The sequence below is a fragment of the Oncorhynchus mykiss genome, chromosome 7, assembly GCF_057628025.1.
Source record: "Oncorhynchus mykiss isolate SJ-2025 chromosome 7, ASM5762802v1, whole genome shotgun sequence".
Classification (NCBI taxonomy): Eukaryota; Metazoa; Chordata; class Actinopteri; order Salmoniformes; family Salmonidae; genus Oncorhynchus; species Oncorhynchus mykiss.
Genome location: NC_143028.1, coordinates 51,637,721 through 51,661,207, shown reverse-complemented (window position 1 = coordinate 51,661,207; position 23,487 = coordinate 51,637,721). Strand labels below are relative to the sequence as shown.

The following is a 23,487-nucleotide window of genomic DNA, read 5'->3' as shown; positions in this document are numbered from 1 at the left end:
CTTTAGTGCCATGTTGCAAACAGGATGCATGTTTTGGAATATTTTGTATTATGTACAGGCTTCCTTCTTTTCACTCTGTCAATTAGGTTAGTATTGTGGAGTTACTGCAATGTTGATGTTGATCCATCCTCAGTTTTCACCTATCACAGCTATTAAACTCTGAGTTAAGAAGGAAGCCTGTATTTTTGTAGTGACTGGGTGTATTGATACACCATCCAAAGTGTAATTAATAACTTCCCCATGCTCAAAGAGATATTCAATGTCTGCTTTTCATTTTGTTTTACCTATCTATCAATAGGTGCCCTTTTTTTGCGAAGGATTGGAAAACATCCCTGGTCTTTGTGGTTGAATCTGTGTTTGAAATTCACTGCTCGACTGAGGGACCTTACAGACAACTGTATGTGTGGGGTACAGAGATGAGGTAGTGAAGTTATTTATAATAAGGGTTACATGGAGAAAATCGGACCTCTCTGAAATGAAAATGGATGGCCCTCCCTTCAGCAAAATAAATTTGACCTAAATTCTCCCTGAATGCTTAAAAAAGTGACCCTTCCCTATACCTAAAATAATAGACCAGAGCCTTAGATATGCAGTTTAGTTATAGTTATTTGTCCTGTAAGCATTACATGTCAACACGGGAATTTTGATAGTGCACAGGGCTGTGGGCCAGAAGGCTGTGGGTTCGCAGACCACCATGGACAAGAGTAGGCTTGGCAAGATCGCTTTTATAGTAAAATCATTGCATGAATCTAGTATCATATTTGCAGGTCCGAGAAAAAATTGCCTGAATATTTTTTTTAATACCACACAAATTACCGAAATTACAGACTAAGAATGGACAGAGAGATAGGCCTGTGTTCATGTTATCATATTTTTCCAATGGCAAGTCAGTGTGTCTTGTTTGCAATGAAACTGTCCCAAATAATTTAATTTGAGATGCCATTAGGAATCTGAGCATGGTATTTTCAAAAGTTAGGCCTACCTTTCCACTCCAGACAGAGTAGGCTTACCTTTCCACTCCAGACAGAGTAGGCTTACCTTTCCACTCCAGACAGAGTAGGCTTACCTTTCCACTCCAGACAGAGTAGGCTTACCTTTCCACTCCAGACAGAGTAGGCATACCTTTCCACTCCAGACAGAGTAGGCCTACCTTTCCACTCCAGACAGAGTAGGCTTACCTTTCCACTCCAGACAGAGTAGGCTTACCTTTCCACTCCAGACAGAGTAGGCTTACCTTTCCACTCCAGACAGAGTAGGCATACCTTTCCACTCCAGACAGAGTAGGCCTACCTTTCCACTCCAGACAGAGTAGGCTTACCTTTCCACTCCAGACAGAGTAGGCATACCTTTCTACTCCAGACAGAGTAGGCATACCTTTCCACTCCAGACAGAGTAGGCCTACCTTTCCACTCCAGACAGAGTAGGCATACCTTTCCACTCCAGACAGAGTAGGCATACCTTTCCACTCCAGACAGAGTAGGCATACCTTTCCACTCCAGACAGAGTAGGCTTACCTTTCCACTCCAGACAGAGTAGGCCTACCTTTCCACTCCAGAGTAGGCCTACCTTTCCACACCAGACAGAGTAGTAGGCCACTCCATAGTAGGCCTACCTTTCCACTCAAGACAGAGTAGGCCTACCTTTCCACTCCAGAGTGGTCACGGACCAAAGCGCTGTTTTGGGCTAGACCACTTTACATAATGGGATCCGTTTTATTTTCATCAAAATCTTAAGATAATATGGGGTAGGTCTGTATTTTTTTGCCATTTTCCCTAATTAAAGTTAGGCCTATGGTATACCCTCTCATACCCCCTCAATTTGAGTCTTGGTTTTAAAGGAAAACTCCACCCGTAAACTATCTTTTGGTGTTTGTTTCATTAGTCCATTGTTGACCTAGTCCCAAAATGTTTTGCAAGTTATCAATCAAGGTTTCAAGATATGCAACTTTCCAAAAACAGAAATTTGGCCCATATGATGCATTTTACATCATATGATATTGTGTTTTGCATCATAAAATACGGGCCAGATTTCCTGAAAACTTAAATGCTGACATGTAGGCTATTTAAATAATGCATGGTGGCTGCAGGAATCTATGGACATAGCATCCTATAGCCTAATTTCCAGGTAAGCCTACCTCTGGCTTCTTAAATAGGAAGAAACCTTTGATTCTCCTCCTGAAATGCCACTGTAGCTCTACACAGCACAACCATTGGTTAAGCAGCACACAAAAACGGTTTTGATCAGTAAGAGCAGAGCAGGCCGAGGCTCCGGGTTGGAATATCAATTGCAGTGTGTAATGTAATCTAGTTGTATTTACACCATCCTAGCAGCTATCTTAGAAATATAACTTTTCTCTGTGCTTCTCTGAGCATGCACTTTGTAGCCTATCACCTATATATCTGTGATGCATGATATCACCTTTAGGCTATGGATAAAATAGTTTGAGACCACACTAAGTAGACTATAGGCGCAATTAATATTGAGCGCCCAGCGGAGTATCAGAGATGAGGGATGGCATCAGGCACACATCGATATATAGCCTAATAAGTAACGAATACTAAAACAATGAGAAATATTGAAATTTAATCAATTACAAATTACACGACCCTCCCTTGGACTACATAAAAAAATACTAAACCCTCCCCTTGATTGAAATTGAAAAAGCTCCTCCAGGTAACGATTCTGTACATTTTTATCCGGCCCTAATTACTGCATTATTTGACGTTTGTCCAAATTGGGTTTTATCTTTGACAGAATCGTTGATTTATGACTAAGGAGTCATTTGTTCTATTCTATTCTTCTCCCTGGCAGGAACAGAACTCTATTCTAGTGCAGCATTGGATGAATGGTGAGATCCATGATCCTCTTACTGAAACCATACAGAGCGAGCAGGAGGGAGGCGACAGTCTATTGTTTAAGTCCCTATCTAAATTTGTGACGAATAACGCTCAAAATAGCTCTCATGCCTTTAACCACACACACCACGTTCCAAGCTAGCCCCTTATTGCAAAACTCTATGATGCCGACAAGCACACACACACACACACACACACACACACACACACACACACACACACACACACACACACACACACACACACACACACACACACACACACAGAGAGACAAAGAAAGAAAGCATGCTAAAGAGGGTAGGAATGACCCTAATTGCTAATGAGGGCTGGGGTTCGGTGGTCTAATGTGCAGCCAGGTCACCCATGATACAAGTCCGTATTCGACAATAATCAATGTCTGAGCACGTTGTGAGATGACATGGAAACTGGCCACTAGGGGCAACAGTGAGTGCTGTTACCTTCAAGTAGGTTTCGGTTCTGCTAGGGCATTGTGGATGGAAATGGCCGAGGGGCGTAAGTATCTGCCTCTGATTCCAAAGGTTACAAGTCCAAATCCAGTGATAGTTTTAAGCTTATCCCAAACCTTAACGCTTACCTTAACTATTCGGGGGTCAATGCCTAACCATAACAATCTGGAGTTAATGCCTAAACTAATGCCTAAACTTAAAACACTTTTAAATTTGAAATTTGGAAAAACTTCCCAATTTTATGTTTGAGAAACATGGATCAAGGTCTAATTCTGACATGAGACTGTGAGAGCTAGTTTCTAATGTATGCGCATTATGCCTGTGCTTGTGTGTGTGTGTGTGTGTGTGTGTGTGTGTGTGTGTGTGTGTGTGTGTGTGTGTGTGTGTGTGTGTGTGTGTGTGTGTGCGTGCGTGTTAGCGATGGGGTCATGGTGTTAGGGTGAAATGTGCTCTAATGGAGACAGCAGCAGAGTAGGCACCAGATAACACAAAAATACACTCACAAACTCAATACACTCACAAACACGCATATTGACACAAACACACTTAGAGAGAGAGAGAGAGAGAGAGAGAGAGAGAGAGAGAGAGAGAGCGAGAGAGAGAGAGAGAGAGAGAGAGAGAGAGAGAGAGAGAGAGAGAGAGAGAGAGAGAGAGAGAGGCAATACAAGCCACCTCCAACCTGGTGTGTTAATCCTCTGGCATCAACAGGTCAAGACCACTTTGTGTGTGTGTGTATGTGTGTGTGTGTGTGTGTGTGTGTGTGTGTGTGTGTGTGTGTGTGTGTGTGTGTGTGTGTGTGTGTGTGTGTGTGTGTGTGTGTGTGTGTGTGTGTGTGTGTGTATGTGTTTCATCAGACATCCACCTTCTGCCATTTCCCTTTCTATTCTTTTCTCTCCTCATCTCGCTCACAAATGTTCTCCTCTCTCTCTCTCACTCTCCTTCTCCTCCCTCCTCCCTCCTTTGTTTTTTAGTCAATGCAGTTGTGCTTTTCCTCTGGTATCTATGTTGGCCTGTGTTAGCCGTAGTGTATTAGTGTGAGCAGGAGGGGGTCTGGGGACAGGACGCTGACAGGAGAACATGAATGTGACAACCTACAGCTTCATCACCACTTCGTCACTGCTGGTATTTGTGTTTGCAGTGTGTGTGTGGTGTGTGTATGTGTGTGTTTGCAGTGTGTGTGTGTTTGCAGTGCAAGGCGCCACAGTGTAGCGCAACGCCAAGGTCCCTGCTTTCTCTGGTTACTCATCAGCTGCCATCTCTTTATCGCCTGCCTGACACACTGACCATGCCTATAGTCTATTTAATACACACACACCACTGCTGCTCCAAGCTTCGAAACCCTCGGCAGACATGCTAGAGCATCCTGAACAGTTTTATCATTTTACAGAGTGAATATTGGTGGTGCAAAGTAAAATATATATTGTTTTTATCATAACAGACGAAGTTCAATATTTATTTGTCTTTGAATGTATAAGTGCGTATCAATATATTAGCTTTAACAGACAGTATATTCTCATTTGTTTTTATGACAGCACATAACTTCAAATACATTTGTAAAAATTAGCAGGTTCATGGTCCACATGGTTCAATAATCACTGACATTTTCAGACAAGATAGAACGGCCAAAAGGGGCGGTGATGCAATCTACTGCAGAGATGACCTGCAGAGTGCTGTCCTACTATCCAGGTCTATACCCAAACAATTTGAACTTCTGCTTTTAAAAATCCACCTCTCTAAAAACAAGTCTCTCACTGTTGCCGCCTGCTATAGACCACCCTCTGCCCCCAGCTGTGCTCTGGACACCATATGTGAACTGATTACCCCCCATCTATCTTCAGAGCTCGTGCTGCTAGGCGACCTAAACTGGAACATGCTTAACACCTCAGCCATCCTACAATGTAAGCTTGATCACCATCTTAAATAAGTATCTTAAATAAGCATGTCCCATTCAAGAAATGTAGAACCAGGAACAGATATAGCCCTTGGTTCTCTCCAGGTCTAACTGCCCTTAACCAACACAAAAACATCCTATGGCATTCTGCATTAGCATCGAACAGCCCCTGTGATATGCAACTTTTTAGGGAAGCTAGAAACCAATATACACAGGCAGTTAGAAAAGCCAAGGCTATCTTTTTCAAGCAGAAATTTGCTTCCTGCAACACAAAAAGTTCTGGGACACTGTAAAGTCCATGGAGAATAAGAACACCTCCTCCCACACTGTCACCACCAATAAATCCACTATAATTGAGAATTTCAATAAGCATTTTTCTACGGCTGGCCATGCTTTCCACCTGGCTACCCCTACCCCGGTCAACAGCACTGCACCCCCCACAGCAACTCACCCAAGCCTTCCCCATTTCTCCTTCTCCCAAATCCAGTCAGCTGATGTTCTGAAAGAGCTGCAGAATTTGGACCCCTACAAATCAGCCGGGCTAGACAATCTGGACCCTTTCTTTCTAAAATTATCTTCCGAAATGGTTGCCACCCCTATTACTAGCCTGTTCAACCTCTCTTTCGTGTCGTCTGAGATTCCCAAAGATTGGAAAGCAGCTGCGGTCATCCCCATCTTCAAAGGGGGGGACAGTCTTGACCCAAACTGCTACAGACCTATATCTATCCTACCCTGCCTTTCTAAGGTCTTTGAAAGCCAAGTCAACAAACAAATTACCGACCATTTCGAATCCCACCATACCTTCTCCGCTATGCAATCTGGTCATGGGTGCACCTCAGCCACGTGCAAGGTCCTAACCAATATCTTAACCGCCATCGATAAGAAAAAATACTGTGCAGCCGTATTCATCAACTCTGTCAATCACCACATCCTCATCGGCAGACTTGATAGCCTTGGTTTCTCAAATGATTGCCTCGCCTGGTTCACCAACTACTTCTCTGATAGAGTTCAGTGTGTCAAATCGGAGGGCCTGTTGTCCGGGCCTCTGGCAGTCTCTATGGGGGTGCCACAGGGTTCAATTCTTGGACTGACTCTCTTCTCTGTATACATCAATGATGTCGCTCTTGCGGCTGGTGAGTCTCTGATCCACCTCTACGCAGACGACACCATTCTGTATACTTCTGGCCCTTCTTTGGACACTGTGTTAACAACCCTCCAGGCGAGCTTCAATGCCATACAACTCTCCTTCCGTGTCCTCCAATTGCTCATAAATACAAGTAAAACTAAATGCATGCTCTTCAACCGATCGTTGCCTGCACCTGCCCGCCTGTCCAACATCACTACTCTGGACGGTTCTGACTTAGAATATGTGGACAACTACCAATACCTAGGTGTCTGGTTAGACTGTAAACTCTCCTTCCAGACTCACATCAAACATCTCCAATCCAAAGTTAAATCTAGAATTGACTTCCTATTTCAAAACAAAGCATCCTTTACTCATGCTGCCAAACATACCCTTGTAAAACTGACCATCCTACCGATCCTCGCCTTTGGCGATGTCATTTACAAAATAGCCTCCAATACCCTACTCAATAAATTGGATGCAGTCTATCACAGTGCCATCCGTTTTGTCACCAAAGCCCCATATACTACCCATCACTGCGACCTGTACGCTCTCGTTGGCTGGCCCTCGCTTCATACTCGTCGCCAAACCCACTGGCTCCAGGTCATCTACAAGACCCTGCTAGGTAAAGTTCCCCCTTATCTCAGCTCGCTGGTCACCATAGCAGCACCCACCTGTAGCACGCGCTCCAGCAGGTATATCTCTCTGACCACCCCCAAAAACAATTCTTCCTTTGGCCGCCTCTCCTTCCAGTTCTCTGCTGCCAATGACTGGAACTAACTACAAAAATCTCTGAAACTGGAAACACTTATCTCCCTCACTAGCTTTAAGCACCAGCTGTCAGAGCAGCTCACAGATCACTACACCTGTACATAGCCCATCTATAATTTAGCCCAAACAACTACCTCTCCCCCTACTGTATTTATTTATTTGGATCATTTGCACCCCATTATTTATATCTCTACCTTGCACATTCTTCCACTGCAAATCTACCATTCCAGTGTTTTACTTGCTATATTGTATTTACTTCGCCACCATGGCCTTTTTTTTGCCTTTACCTCCCTAATCTCACCTCATTTGCTCACATTGTATATAGACTTATTTTTCTACTGTATTATAGGCTGTATGTTTGTTTTAGTCCATGTGTAACTCTGTGTGGTTGTATGTGTTGAACTGCTTTGCTTTATCTTGGCCAGGTGGCAATTGTAAATGAGAACTTGTTCTCAACTTGCCTACCTGGTTAAATAAAGCTGAAAAGAAATAAATCATGTTTTTTTTAAACATTGGTCCTCAAAGGCTAATGCGCTTTACTCAGTTAATGTGTAGCTAGGCCTATTCCTTAAAAGTATGGGATCCTGTCAAGCAATTGTCTATGAAAACACTGTATGGGTGTTAAAAAAAACAATCATAAAATGGTGCTCTCATTAGGTTGGTAAGCAGTTTATAATAGCAATAAGGCACCTCCGGGGTTTGTGGTATATGGGGTTTGTGGTATATGGCCAGTATACCACGGCTAAGGGCTGTATCCTTGCATTGCGTTGTGCATAAGAACAGCCTTTAGCCGTTGAATATAGGCCATATACCACACATCCTCCTGCCTTATTGCTTAATTATTAAACGGGCTTGACGTTTCAAATTCAATGAGCAATCTAAAACAAATAGGCGAGGATTATGATATTCTCCCCAGGGCCAATTCACGGGGGTTTATGTTGAGTAAATAAATTAAACTGAAGCAACAAACATGTAGGCCGAACCCCTGCATTCCCTTTGACAAACGCCACAATTGTGTCAATTAGGCTATATGATGACGCCCCCCTTCACGCAGGTGCAACAGGGAAATCGCTCGCGCCATAGGATAGGAGAAAGTGAACGAGACGAGGGCGAAAAGGAGGCGTTGACCGACAAAATAATGAACAGTAGTGGTCTACTGCAGGCCCGTCAGCCCCGATTCTAGAGACATTAGGAGTATGACTCAGCGCTCAGTAGCCGATGAGTGGTTTAGAGAGGGAGATTGACATTCACACGGGATATTAGGCAATAAGAAAATTAGTCAGGGTACAAACAAATAGTTCACTCAACAGTGTTCCCGTCGAACTAGGAATTGCATCATCGCTTATCCAAAATTATATCGCTCATTTTAAACATTCATGAGATTTGGCAGGCGTATTATAGCCTAAACAAATTGTATACTAAATTGTAATTAGCCCCCCATTTTTTTCATGGTGTAATGTTGTTTTAAAGAACCAAAAAGGAAAAAGCATGCAATAAGGGTATAGGCTACCTATTCAAAAATAGTGTTCATTAGATGTTCAATAGAATGACAATGTTAGAATAGCCTATATTGCAAATAATTGGCTGACAGATGTCAGCATAGCTAAACACAGAAACACTTTGATATATCTGGAAATCATGATGACATCAGACCATTAGGCATTTTGCCGTAGCACTACACAGCTGATTCCAAAAATAAACTAATCATCGAGTTTTGATCATTTGAATCAGCTGTGTAGTGTTAGGGCAAAAATCAAAACGTGCACCCCTTGGGGTCCCGAGGACCGAGTTTAGTAAACGCTGCATTAGACCATTCTATGATCTATCGCCTGTAATTGACTACAGGCCTTTTCGATTTCAGCAAAGAACAAGACGAGTATGTAAAAGATCATTCAAATCACCATGAGAAAAATGCTCTGCGTTAGCAGACACAATTTGGAGATAAATAGGCCTATGCGGTGAGCCATAACAAGTTGAACATGTTTCAGAAAAAAAACTAAATGAAACTGGAAGTCTACTACAAAATTTGGTAACATAATCTAAATCGACCATTTTATCGAAAACATCTGTTTTTCGTTAAATAATGGCTAAATACGATGTTCTTATTCAACGAACCTGCATGCAGACATTGATACGAATATAACTTATTGGAAAATAATGATTCCAGCATTATGCTCAGTTGCTCAATATAATCTATAGATCATATTCGATTCATTCATTAGATGTGACTAGTTTTGTGTGAATACAGATCCATAAAATTATATTCCCATCATATTGATGCCATTGATGACTATTACCTTCGAATTGAAAAACTCTAATAAAATATATAGATTAATGAACATATACTTTCAAAATCTACTTGACCTATCAAATATTTGCAATATAGGCTAGGCCTATAAACTTGCTTTTTAAAAACATTTATCTTCAGTGAATTTTTACATGATCTGACCTACAGAGAATTTTCCTCTGCAGTATTTGTTCTGAGCCCTGTTTCCCCTCTCCTTTACTTGTGCTGCTCCCAGCTGACAGGTCTCCTACACCGGTGCCGGGAGAATGGAGAGGGGGGTTGAGGCTGCTTGGTTCAGGGCTGAGGGGGAGAAGTGCACATCCCCCTGGTCGATCCCGCAGACAGAATAATCATATTTAGCAGACTAGCAGAGAGGGTTTTCACTGCGCGTGGAACATGTCTGCACACGCCCGTTCTGCTCTCTCGCCACACCTTGAGTCCAAAAAACGAGCTGCCATCAAACCCTATAGCACAATTAATAATCAACTATCTATGTTTAACATAATAATATAGGTTCAATGTATGTATAATTTGATGACATTGTAATGCATGTGGCTACTAAATGCACTCATCAATGTATTAGCAATTTATCAATGCATAATGCAAGATTGAATGGTGGCTTATGCTATATAAACTCTAATAATCATAATTATTTGATAAGGCTATCCTCATGCCCACAGAGCCCATTTCTGTCAACATATACGATATTATATTCACCAGTTATGCGATACAAACACTAATCATTGAAATAAAAATGCTAGTCAGAAGTATCATAAAAAGAAGGACAGTAAAACCCAGAGCTGTTGCTTAGCTCTCTCTCTCTCTCTCTCTCTCTCTCTCTCCGTCTCCCCTGAGGTATGCAGACCCACCTAACCACCTCCCACCTCTGAGAGCAAGCACGCACTTGTGACCGAACAGCGAGGCTCGTGCAGCGGGGAGAAATGGGCAATAATGTGCAATGTGCTCATAGTGTAGTTAGTCTGGCCCTAGTCACTTACTCAGTGTAGGCTACCCTGCACATTGCAGGTCCCAGGGGACAACGGAGACTGACAACTAATGGTGTTTTACCTTGACAAATAGTCTATAACGGAATTGGGCCTTGCACACTCAGATGCACTGACACTGGCAGCTTCATCGAGGTAACAGGCAAGGTGAGATATTATTCTTATTTGACTGACAGGTGCAGAATACCTATTATAAAATTGTTAGCCTATAGCCTAACAGTCGAGTGGATGAGTGGAGTGGTTGGGTTAACAACGACAGGGCACTGAGCTGTGACACTACGGACACACAGAGATCACAGAGACAGGGACAGGCAGAGAAAGGGACAGACACAGGGACAGCGTCAGACACAGGGACAGCGTCGTGATAATGACAGGAACAGGGGAAATGTGAGGTTTGGGATGGTTTGAAGAGAGACGGAGGAAGATATTTTGGGAAGAGTGGAGAGAGTAGTGAAAGTGCAGACTGGCCAGGTTTCGGGATGGGGTGTGGAGGCGAGGGAGAGTAGGTGGGCAGAGAGTGGAGGGAGGCAGAGAGGGGAAGATGCAGAGAGGTGAGAGAGGAGTTTTAGTCCGTAAACTTCACTTACAGCCAGTTACTGGCGTTGGCCGAGAGCAGCGCGAGGAAGAGCATCAGCAGGGACCGTAAAACATATTCCGCGGTCATCGCGAGTGCTACCAGGAGAGAAAAATCCCAAAGAGAGTTTAAGTAATCCACAGAAAGTATGGCAGGGATCTCTGCCACGCGCTCCCAGGGGGAGGGACGAGAGCTGGCGGCGGTGGTCTAGTGAAGTACCGGAGATACTTGGGACCCCGTTAAATACAGTTAATCCATCATCACACATCCACATAGATCACCCGGAGAGGCGTGAGACTCGCAGCTGTGTCACCCGGTCCGTTCGTCTCCTGCTCTCTCTCCACACAGAGAGAGAGAAAAAGATGGGAGGATAGGGAAAAGAGAGGATGCTAAAAATACACAGAAATGATTTTTTTCTGTGTCACTGCGCCAAACTCGGGAAGGCTGGGACTGAATTGGAACCTTCTTATTTCACGTGTTTACTCTCGTTCCTGTTTTCGCGTTAACACCACCGGGCGCGCAATGAGAGGGGCAGTAAAAACCTTAACGACTTCTTCTCGAGTTGGAGTTGTAATCCCTCAGGTGCTCTCGAGACGCTCCTCGATTGCGGTGTTATTGCTACTGTGGTCCATTCCAACTGATGGGCTTTGGTTCTCTTTACGTTGTCACACACACATTCACGAAACACACTCTTCACACAATCTTTCACAGCCTACCACTGTGCGTTTGCTCTGTGGATGGCACTGAGAGGGGAGAGAGGGTGAAAGCTGACTTTAGTGGAGGGGCGGCGCGAGGCTGAGGGGAGGTATGGGAGTGAGTTTGGAGATGAAGGCGGGTTCAGTGCGTTATGAAGGTATAGTGTATGTCTCTCTCTCTCTCTCTCTCTCTCTCTCTCTCTCTGTGTGTGTATTCTGCGCCGTTTTAGAGCTCTCCTGGGAGGATGCAATAGCGCAGCCATTCACCGCGCTCCACACACACACACACACACACACACACACACACACACACACACACACACACACACACACACACACACACACACACACTTCTTGGCAAAGTCTTGCTCAACCCTGTCCCATGCCAAATATTCTGTGGTCAGAAGGCTATTTAAAGCCTCACTGAAAATCACTGTATTTTAGACTGCCTTAATAATGGTGATAATGGTACAAATAGTAAGCCTGAAAGGTATAATATTACTATGACTACTACTACTACTAGGCCTACCGCTACTACTATTACTAATAATATTAACACAAATATGAATAATACAAATAGTAATACCAATAGTCTGGAGTGTCTTTGTGGGATATGTCAGTCAAGTCCCGACCAATTATCGCAGCAGAAATGTCCATGTAAAAAGCAGAACATTCATTTGCAGACATTAGTCTTAAAGGAAAATTCCACAAAAAAAGTTTTTGTATTTGTTTCATTAGTCCACTGCTGATTTATTCCCCAAATGTTAACATGTCAGCAATCAAGTTTTCAAGATACAGTGGCTTGCAAAATTGAAATAATTCACCCCCCTTGGCATTTTTCCTATTTTGTTGTATCATTCGATTTACACAAAATGCCACCACTTTGAAGATGCAAAATATTTTTTATTGTGAAGCAAACAAGAAATAAGACAAAACAACTGAAAACTTGAGCATGCATGTATTCACCCCTCCAAAGTCAATACTTTGTAGAGCCACCTTTGCAGCAATTACAGTCTCTTGGGGTATATCTCTATAAGCTTGGTACATCTAGCCATTGGGATTTTTGCCCATTCTTCAAGGCTAAACTGCTCCAGCTCCTTCAAGTTGGATGGGTTCCGCTGGTGTACAGCAATCTTCAAGTCATACCACAGATTCTCAATTGGATTGAGGCCTGGGCTTTGACTAGGCCATTCCAAGACATTTACATGTTTCCCCTTAAACCACTCAAGTGTTGCTTTAGCAGTATGCTTAGGATCATTGTCCTGCTGGACCTCCGTCCCTGTCTCAAATTGCTGGAAGACTGAAACAGGTTTCCCACAAGAATTTCCCTGTATTTATTTTCATCCATCATTCCTTCAATTCTGACCAGTTTCTCAGTCCCTGCCGATGAAAAACATCCCCACAGCATGATGCTGCCACCACCATGCTTCACTTTGGGGATGGTGTTCTCGGAGTGATGAGAGGTGTTGGGTTTGCACCAGACTTAGCGTTTTCCTTGATGGCCAAACATCTCAATTTTAGTCTCATCTGACCAGAGTAGCTTCTTCCATATGTTTCGGGAGTCTCCCACGTGTCTTTTGGCGAACACCAAACGTGTTTGCTTATTATTTTCTTTAAGCAATGGAAACTTTTTTGGCCACTCTTCCGCAAAGCTCAGCTCTGTGGAGTGTACAGCTTAAAGTGGTCCTATGGACAGATACTCCAATCTCCTCTGCAGCTCCTTCAGGGTTATCTTTGGTCTCTTTGTTGCCTCTCTGATTAATGCCCTCCTTGCCTGGTCCGTGAGTTTTGGTGTGCGGCCCTCTCTTGGCAGGTTTGTTGTGGTGCCATATTCTTTCAATTTTTTAAATAATGGATTTAACGGTGCTCCGTGGGATGTTCAAAGTTTCTGATATGTTTTTATAACCCAACCCTGATCTGTACTTCTCCACAACTTTGTCCCTGACCTGTTTGGAGAGCTCCTTGGTCTTCATGGTGTCGCTTGCTTGGTGGTGCTCCTTGCTTAGTGTTGTTGTAGACTCTGGGGCCTTTCAGAACAGGTGTGTATATACTGAGATCATGTGACAGATCATGTCACAGATTGCACACAGGCAGACTTTATTTAACTAATTATGTGACTTCTGAAGGTAATTGGTTGCTTCCAGATCATATTTAGGGGCTTCATAGCAAAGGGGGTGAATACATATGCACACACCACTTTTCCATTTTTTTTTTTTTTAAACAAGTCATTTTTTTCATTTCACTTCACCAGTTTGGACTATTTTGTGTATGTCAATTTCATGAAATCCAAATAAAAATCATTTAAAATTACTAGTTGTAATGCAACAAAATAGGAGAAGCACCAAAGGGGATGAATACTTTTTCCATGCACTGTACATAACTTTCAAAATATAGAAAATGTCACAGTATGATACTTGATTACTAACTTGTAAAGCATTTTGGGACTGTATCAAGACTGGACTAATGAGGCCTCCTGAGTGGTGCAGTGGTCTTAGGCAGTGCTCAGGTGTCACTACAAACTCGGGTTTGATCCCGGCACCATGTCTAGGTCCAAGAGGCTTCTAAACAGCTACTACCTCCAAGACATAAGACTCCTGAACATCTAATCAAATGGCTACCCAGACTATTTGCATTGCCCCCCCCCCCCTTTACACCGCTGCTACTCTCTGTTGTTATCATCTATGCATAATCACTTTAATAACTCTACCTACATGTACATATTACCTCAACTAACATTGACTCTGTACCAGTACCCCCTGTATATAGTATCGCTCTTGTTATTTTACCTTTGCTCTTTAATTACTTGATACTTTTATTTGTTATTCTTGTCTGTATTTTTTGAAACTGCGTTGTTGGTTAGGGGATTGTAAGTAAGCATTTCACTGTAACACCTGTTGTAGTCGGCGCATGTGACTAATAACATTTAATTTGATTTGAGGCTGTGTCACAGCCAGCCATGTTTGGGAAACCCATGAGGTGGCGTACAATTGGCCCAGTGTCGTCCGGGTTAGGGGAGGATTTAGGCTACAACAAGCATCATGTCGGCGGCCTGCTATGGGTACTTACCACCAGAATTACCATCGGCTATACACTGAGTGTACAAAACATTACGAACAACCTGCTCTTTCTATGACATAGACTGACCATGTGAAAGCTATGATCCCTTATTGATGGCACCTGTTAAATCCACTTCAATTAGTGTAGATGAAGGGGAGGAGACGGGTTAAAGAAGCCAGCATCCCTGTGGAACGCTTTTGACACCTTGTAGAGTTCATGCCCCCACAAATTGAGGTTGTTCTGAGGGCAAAAAAGTGTGCAAGTCAATATTAGGAAAGTGTGCTTAATGTTTTTGTACACTCAGTGTGCATTCCATAGGGTTCAGGGGTTTTTCCTGATCAGGTTACATTGTTCGAAAAACTTAAACCCATGTGCAGCACCTGGGATGTGAGAAGGTGCAGTAAATGAGTCAGACTGAAAGATCATCGTTGAGCTTCTGAACAGACTGGCCAACAGAGGGGGACAGTGAGTAATGTTGAGAGGTTGCTTGAAGATCAGGATTGGAACTGGGCCTGGAGCGCACACACTCAGCTACCCAGAGTTCTATTGCGCTGAACTGATTTACTGGTCTTTGGCCATGGGACAATACCACAATCCCACAAGAACAATACACATGTGATTGGTTTTCCTGCAGACACCAGGGACGAGGTGTGTTTGTGAAAGTGTCTGTGTGTGTGTTATTTATCCCCTCTTCTAGTAGGCTATCAACCAGAGTCAAAACGTACAACTATCCTCTATGGTACATTCTTATTGCTATTCTTACGAGGACATAACTGTCTTGGAACATTGGTGCCAACATGGCTTCCATGAAAACTGTAAAACCCAAACAGTACAGTACCATTAGGCCTAGGGATACTCTACCCAAGATAACTCAAGTGTGTGTGTGTGTCCTTGTGTCCCTCTGATGCCCCCTGGGGTGTTTCCAGACAGCCCATTACCCTTAAATCACCTCCCCTCCAGTACTGTGTGTGATTGTGTCTATGTACAGTACATGGGTAAATATGTTGTAGGTGGCTGCCAGTCTCCTGCTGTGTGTTTAAGTGAAAATAAACCATTTTCCTCTAAGGACCCTCACTATACCCAGCATGCTGCCAGCCCACACACGTCTCTCTGTGTGCGTGTGTGTATGAGAGAAAGAGACAGAGCGAGCAGAGAGAGAGAGAGATAACAACGGAGTGAAAGAGAAGAGAGAAAGATACAGGAAGCGAGAGACTCGGAGACAAAGATAATGTGTGTGTGATGAAGCTAAGTGATGGGGTCCTGGGAGAAAGTTCTGCAGCATTTCTCCACCGCAACATGAGCTGGCTCATCCGTCCGTCACAAAGGTATTCTGGGGGCACAGGTTTTATATGGTCTCGGCCCACACACCTGGCCCGTTACCCTGGAAACAACAATGCCACAGGACCCCCTTACCCCTGGGCGTCACACACACAGCTGATGAGTAACCAGAGAAAGCAGGGACTTTGGAGTTGTGCTACACGGTGGCGCCTTGCACTGCAAACACACACACACACACACACACGAACACACACACATACATAACACACCAAACACACTGCAAACACACACATTTTAAATACTTTATTTGAATCCACCAATCACATTTACAAACAAGGATCCAAACATTTCAAATGTCCCTGGATGCATGGCACTCAAGGGTACATAATCAACACCTTCTCCAAACAACTAGGCTGCCTGTGACAGCTGAAACAGAGCAGTACTAAAGCCAATTACTTTGCCCTAGTTTTTGTCAGGCCCGGAATCTGGAGACCACGCACTGCAAGCCTGTGTACATGTCTCAGACTGCCGAATATCAGTACCACCATCTTGCACCTCCACCCGAGGATGTCCCAGCGTGCCACAAGGGACTGGTACTTAAGCAGCTTCTAGGCAAAGGCCTGCACCATGTAGCCGTCCAATGAGCAGCCCACTTACAAAATCAGCTCCTCCCCCTGGCCTCCCTCCACAACAACAATATCTGGTGTATTTGACACACAGGAAAACACATAATCATCAACATGGTTTGCAAGGTAGCAGAGTGCTAGATTATATGTTGTTGGTCGAACTTGCAGCTGTGCCTTCACAGTAAAGGTGAGAATGTCCTCGCCAATGGCAGAATTCTGGTACATGGAATGGGAGACTGGTCAGCACAGTTCAGAGCAGTGAGTTTCCCCTGCAGTCTCAGGCCATTCCAGTGTTGCAGTGGCTGCATGTGTCTGATACCAAGGAGTGTTGTCCTGGATGTAGGATGAGATGTTCCATCATGGGTGACACAAGCCTCAAGGCAGTCACTGGCTCAGTTTGCATGTCAGTCAGTGTCTACCTGAGCTCTGCTCCAGTCCAGTTGCACAGGTCGTTGAGGTCCGGCCAGTCTGACCAGAGACCAAAGCCTTCCTCCTGGAGGAAGCCAAGGAAGTTGTCCTCAGTGACCCTGGCCACTGGAACCTTCACAAACACACACACACACACACACACACACACACACACACACACACACACACACACACACACACACACACACACACACACACACACACACACACACACACACTACAATGGTCTGGATATCCAGCACCATTAACTTCACCCTGTCTGAGTTATAATTATAGAAGCCTCAGTTTCTCATACACTTTCTTTTCTTTCTTTCTTTCTTTCTTTCTTTCTTTCTTTCTTTCTTTCTTTCTTATTCTCGCTCTCTCTTCTTTCTCTCTTTTTTTCTGTCTCATAGCCTCACACAACACCTGCTGCCTGAAGAAAGCGAGAAAGGAGGATGAGAAGGGTAGGGCAAGAGACAGGTGAGGAGGAGAGAACAGGTATTTATTGATTATTTATCTGGAATCGGTCCCTGTTTCTTTTCCAGCCTTTGTAAGGGGTGTGCTGTTTTCCGGTTGATTCACTTTGAGCTAGACACAAACACAGGCCCCCACAGACACACATCCCTAAACACACACAGGACCACGAGGGAAAGTGTCTTTCTCTTATCTAAGATCGCATCAGGTTAAGTGGGCATTCTCCCCTCCACACACACACACACACACACACACACACACACACACACACACACACACACACACACACACACACACACACACACACACACACACACACACACACACACACACACACACACACACACACACACACACACACACACACACACACACTCGCACACACACACACACACTCGCACACACTTGCAAATATTGACTGTGTTAGACTGTGTTCAGTGGTGGAAAAAGGACCCAATTGTCATACTTGCGAGAAGTAAAGACATCTTAATAGAAAATGACTCAAGTAAGGTGAAAGTCACCCAGTAAAATACTTCTTTAGTAAAAGTCTAAAAGTATTTGGTTGAAATATACTTAAGTATCAAAAGTAAATGAATTTGCTAAAATATACTTAAGCATAAATCATTTCAAATTCCTTATAGTAAGCAAACCAGACGGCACCATTTTCTAGTTTTGTGTATTTACGGATAGCCAGGAGTACACTCCAACACTCCAACACTGAGACATAATTTACAAACGAAGCATGTGTGTTTAGTGAGTCTGTCGGAGCAGAGGCAGTAAGAATTACCAGGGATGTTCTCTTGATAAGTGCTTGAATTGGACCATTTTCCTGTCCTGCTAAGCATTCAAAATGTAACAAGTACTTTTGGTTGTCAGGGGAAATGTATGGAGTAAAAAGTACATTGTTTCTTTAGGAATGTAGTGAAGTAAAAATTAAAGCTGTCAAAAATTTAAATAGTAAAGTAGAGTACATATACCCCAAAAAACTACTTAAATAGTACTTTAAATTATTTTGACTTAAGTACTTTACAACTGGCTAGATTTGTGGATGTTTCTCTCTCTCAGGGCAGTGTGTGTGGTGTAGTAGTTGTTTGGGTGTCAGGTTGCAACTTGCATGGTTCAGGACTGGATGCTATATCTTGACATGACCGTCACAACCACATGACCATGACCTAGCTCAACTGTGCCTCCACCGCATCAGCAGATCTCTTCACATACTATGTGAGCAGAATTCCCTCTCTCTCTCTCTCTCTCTCTCTCTCTCTCTCTCACTTTCTCTCGCTTTCGCTCTCTCTCGTTCTCTCTCTCTCTCTCTCTCTCTCTCTCTCTCTCTCTCTCTCTCTCTCTCTCTCTCTCTCTCTTAATTCAATTCAAAGGGCTTTATTGGCATGGGAAACGTGTCAACATTGCCAAAGCAAGTGAGGTAGATCATTTTCAAAAGTGAAATAAACAATAAAAATTAACAGTAAACATTACACATACAGAAGTTTCAAAACAAAACAACCTCCCCTCTCTCTCTCTCTCTCTCTCTCTCTCTCTGTTCACTGCCTGTTGAAGGTGGTTGGTTACTCAGTAACAGCGGTTTCTGTCTCCCCCTGACCCCTCTGTGCCCCAGCCAAGAGGTCAACCCCCCTCCCCCTCTCCCTCTCTCTGACCGTATCCCTGTACTCATCCCTCCTTCTCTTCTCTGTGTGGGGGCAGCTCGGCCACTTCCTATGTTCTGTCCAGAGATCAGACTAACAACAACGTCCTGATCTGTGGTGGAAAACATCATCACTGGAGCTGGGTAAAAAGTTGGTATGGCTCTGTATCAGGAGGCGTATATTTACAGAAGAGGAATCAGGTATTGGGATGAAGTGATGATGGTGTCCATGAGTTTAGTGGGGTGAGCTGGATGGAGCAAGTGGAGAGGGTGAAGGAGCATAGAGGGGTGTCAGGGGTTAGGCCCGTAAATGAACAGCTGAGTGCTGTGATTTAGTCGGTATAAAAGCGGCCCAACTGTCATAACAAAGGGCCCTGACAGAGAGGAGGGGCCCGCAGACAAAGGGGAGTCAGTCAGTGGACCCCCAGAGGCCCATAGAGACACACACACATACATACACACACACGCACAGTGCCCTGATGGCAGACAAAGGGGAGTCAGTACCTGACTGGGCTCTGAGGGCTGTCCCTCTGTAACCTTTCCAGAATCTTCTGAGTCCTCTTCCCCCGTCTGTCCGTCAGTCCTCCTCCTAAAGCCCTCTGAAGCCTTTCATAAGGGCTGAGTGTGGCCTCTACATCCTATTGGTCTCAGATTAATCACTCTTTTCTTCAGGGCCGGGGGGGCGTGATGATGGGACTACACTGAGCCCCCTGACCCAGTCTCATCTCCCTGCTGGTTCATTGTGAAGGGGATTGGAGCAGCTTTGGCTTATTTCAGCCAGCCAACACTCTTATCCATCCAACCATCCGCTATGTGCCAACATCACTAATAGAATCACAGACACACACCCTTTAAAAACCAACAAGATCTCACAGTCTCGTAAACATCTATGGATGAAGTGAAAGTAGGTAAGGGTTAAGGTTGTTAAAACAGGAATAACTTGAAGGTTAAGCATAAAACACTCTATGCTTGAGTTTAGGCATTAATTACGACTGGTTAAGGTAAGGGTTAAGAAGTGGGATAAACATACAACATAAAAATTACTGAACCCACGAGATTGAACCCACGATCCTCCGAGCCGAAGCGAGCGGTTCATGGTAATACGTCCTCACCTTTCCCCTATTGGACAGTGTTGAATGCATCTTCTGAAGTCTTGGGGACCTGGATAAACGTTGAAAACTGAAGTCTATCTGGTGTGATCTAGCAGCTAAAAACACTCACAAAGAGTTACTAAAAATTTGTCCACAGATGCACTAAATGCATTTCACAGAGTTTCAGGAAAAGTTTTCCTTGAAGGCTATTGTGCATGATCTGCGCTCAACCCCCTCATACAACCCCCCCCCCCCATTCACTGCCTCCCCTCCTCTTTTGCCCAGGTCCAGGTCTAATAGGGTGTAATAGGATTGTGTGTAGCTCTGACCCTGCTCTTTGTGCTGCTGTCTCTCTCTGCTCTGTCAGTGTGCTTGATCCTGATCCCCAGACCCTCACAACACACAGGTGCTTTCACCAGGGTTTCCCAACCTTTAAGAACTGGTGTAAGGGACTGGTCAGCAACTGGATAGCAGAATATAGGTATAAAACATGAGTACATAACTTGGATGATAGGGATGGTCCCACAGTCACTGTGGAGGTGGGGTTTCAATCTCTTTCACACAGTTTCACACAAACATTCATTCATTATTAAATGGAGGTCACCACCCCATTCCACACACACACACACACACACACACACACACACACACACACACACACACACACACACACACACACACACACACACACACACACACACACACACACACACACACACACACACACACACACACACACCTCCTCCCCAGCCGCTGCTTTAGGTCTCTGACACAGAGGGGGGTTCCAGTGACCCCCAGAGAAGCCTTTCACTTCCTGGGTCACTCTCCCTGGTGACCCCACTCTCCAAAGGTAAAATCTGGTTATTTAACAACAAGATGAAGGGAAGGTGGAGCAAGGAAAAAGTGTATAGTGGAAAATGAAGGTTGGATAAAAGGTATTAAACAACCCTTTTTTCAACAAGAACTCTCAGGCTCTGCGTTTTCTCTCTCTCTCTCTCTCTCTCTCTCTCTCTCTCTCTCTCTCTCGCTCTCTCTCTCGCTTCTCTCTCTCTCTCTCTCTTGCTTCTCTCTCTCTCTCTCTCTCTCTCTCGCTCTCTCTCTCTCTCTCTCTCGCTTCTCTCTCTCTCTCTCTCTCTCGCGCTTCTCTCTCTCTCTCTCTCTCTCTCGCTCTCCCTCTCTCTCTCTCCTTCCCCCTCTCTCTCCACTTTTACTGGCCATGACTCTGTTACAGTAATGACATAGGCCACAGGTATGTGTTTAGATTATAGCTGTAGATATACAGTACCAGTATTTTCTACATTCTACATTCTACAATAGTGAAAACATCAAAACTATTAAATAACAGGTATGGAATCATGTACCAACCAAAAAAGTGTTAAACAAATCGAAACATATTATAGATTTGAGATTCTTCAAAGTAGCCACCTTTTGCCTTGATGACAGTTTTGCATTCTCTCAAACAGCTTCACCTGGAATGCTTTTCCAACAATCTTGAAGGAGTTTCCACATATGCTGAGCACTTGTTGGCTGATTTTCCTTCACTCTGCAGTCCAACTCATCCCAATTCATCTCAATTGGGTTGAGGTGGGGTGATTGTGGAGGCCAGGTCATCTGATGCAGCACTCCATCACTCACCTTCTTGGTCAAATAGCCCTTACACAGCCTGGATGTGTGTTTTGGGTCATTGTCCTGTTGAAAAACAAATTATTGTCTCACTAAGCGCAAACCAGATGGGATGGCGTATTACTGCAGAATGCTGTGGTAGCCATGCTGGTTAAGTGTGCCTTGCATTCTAAATAAATCAGACGGTGTCACCAGCAAAGCACCCCATACCATCACACCTCCTCCTCACCAAAAATCTCAAATTTTGTCTCATCAGACCAAAGGACAGATTTCCACCGGTCTAATGTCCATTGCTTGTGTTTCTTGGCCCAAGCAAGTCTCTTCTTCTTATTGGTGTCCTTTAGTAGTGGTTTCTTTGCAGCAATTCGAACATGAAGGCCGGATTCACGCAGTCTCCTCTGAACAGTTGATGTTGAGACCTGTCTGTTACTTGAAATCTGTGTGGTGCAATTTGAGGTGCAGTTAATTGCTGATTTCTGAGGCTTATAACTCTAATGAACTCATCCTCTGCAGCAGAGGTAACTCTGTGTCTTCCTTTCCTGTGGCGGTCCTCATGAGAGCCAGTTTCATCATAGCGCTTGATGGTTTTTGCGATTGCACTTGAAGAAACTTTCAAAGTTCTTTACATTTTCCGGATTGACTGACCTTCATGTCTTAAAGTAATGATGGACTGTCATTTCTCTTTGCTTATTTGAGCCATTCTAGCCATGATATGGACTTGGTCTTTTACCAAATGGGGCTATTGTCTGTATACCTTGTCACAACACAAGTGATTGGCTCAAACGCGTTAATAAGGAAAGAAATTCCATTGCATGAGTAGGTGTGTCCAAACTTTGACTGGAACTGTACGGAGTTCAACAAGTTCAGCAAACACAGTGTTTAACATAAAACATTTCAATGAGAGCCATGTTGGCACCAAATGTTCAATGGAAAAGTTCCAGTGGGATGCAAATGAGAACATTATAGTCATGTCTCATCTGGTGCCAACATGGAGGATAAATACTGTAGTATCTATGATTGGCATCATCCCAAAAACAATAGTCCGTATACTATATAGTGTTGACTCCTCCTGACTATACAGAACAGCCACCTATCAGAAGCTTATCTCATGGAGAGGAAATCACAAAGTCTCCAGCTGTGAAGGTTAGCACAAGTATTCTCGGCATGAACCACAGTCAGCGTAAAAACAACAACACAAGCCGAGCTCCCGCCAGCCTGGCCTCCCTCGCTGTGTTTCTCTGGTCTAAGCCAGCATCACTGGGCCTGTTTGGAGAGCTATCTGCTACACACACACAAACAGACGCAGAAGCACAAACACGAACACACACAGGCAAACACATGCAAAAATGTACACACACACACACACACACACACACACACACACACACACACACACACACACACAGCTGGATTCAATTTGGTTTATTCCCCTGTTTTCTGGGGGCACTGAACCGCGTCACCCCTCACTGTCACTGCAGCTCAATCAGACGGATTTACGGCGGACATCTCCCTGGCCGCACGCACACACAAACACACGCTCACGCACGTACATACATACACAAACACACACACTCTCTCTCTCATACACACACACACGCACGCACACACCCAGGGCCGG

General features: G+C 44.1%; 1 protein-coding gene across 1 annotated transcript in view; it reads right to left on the bottom strand.

Annotated features, from left to right (window-relative positions):
• Positions 1-11,717, bottom strand: part of wnt4 (wingless-type MMTV integration site family, member 4) — a 28,076-nt gene extending 16,359 nt beyond the window's left edge. Inside the window, 1 exon segment of the mRNA NM_001281410.1 lies at positions 10,986-11,717. Within this exon segment, the coding sequence (NP_001268339.1) occupies positions 10,986-11,062 (77 nt within the window). The 5' untranslated portion in view covers positions 11,063-11,717.
• Positions 11,718-23,487: the final 11,770 nt, after the last annotated feature.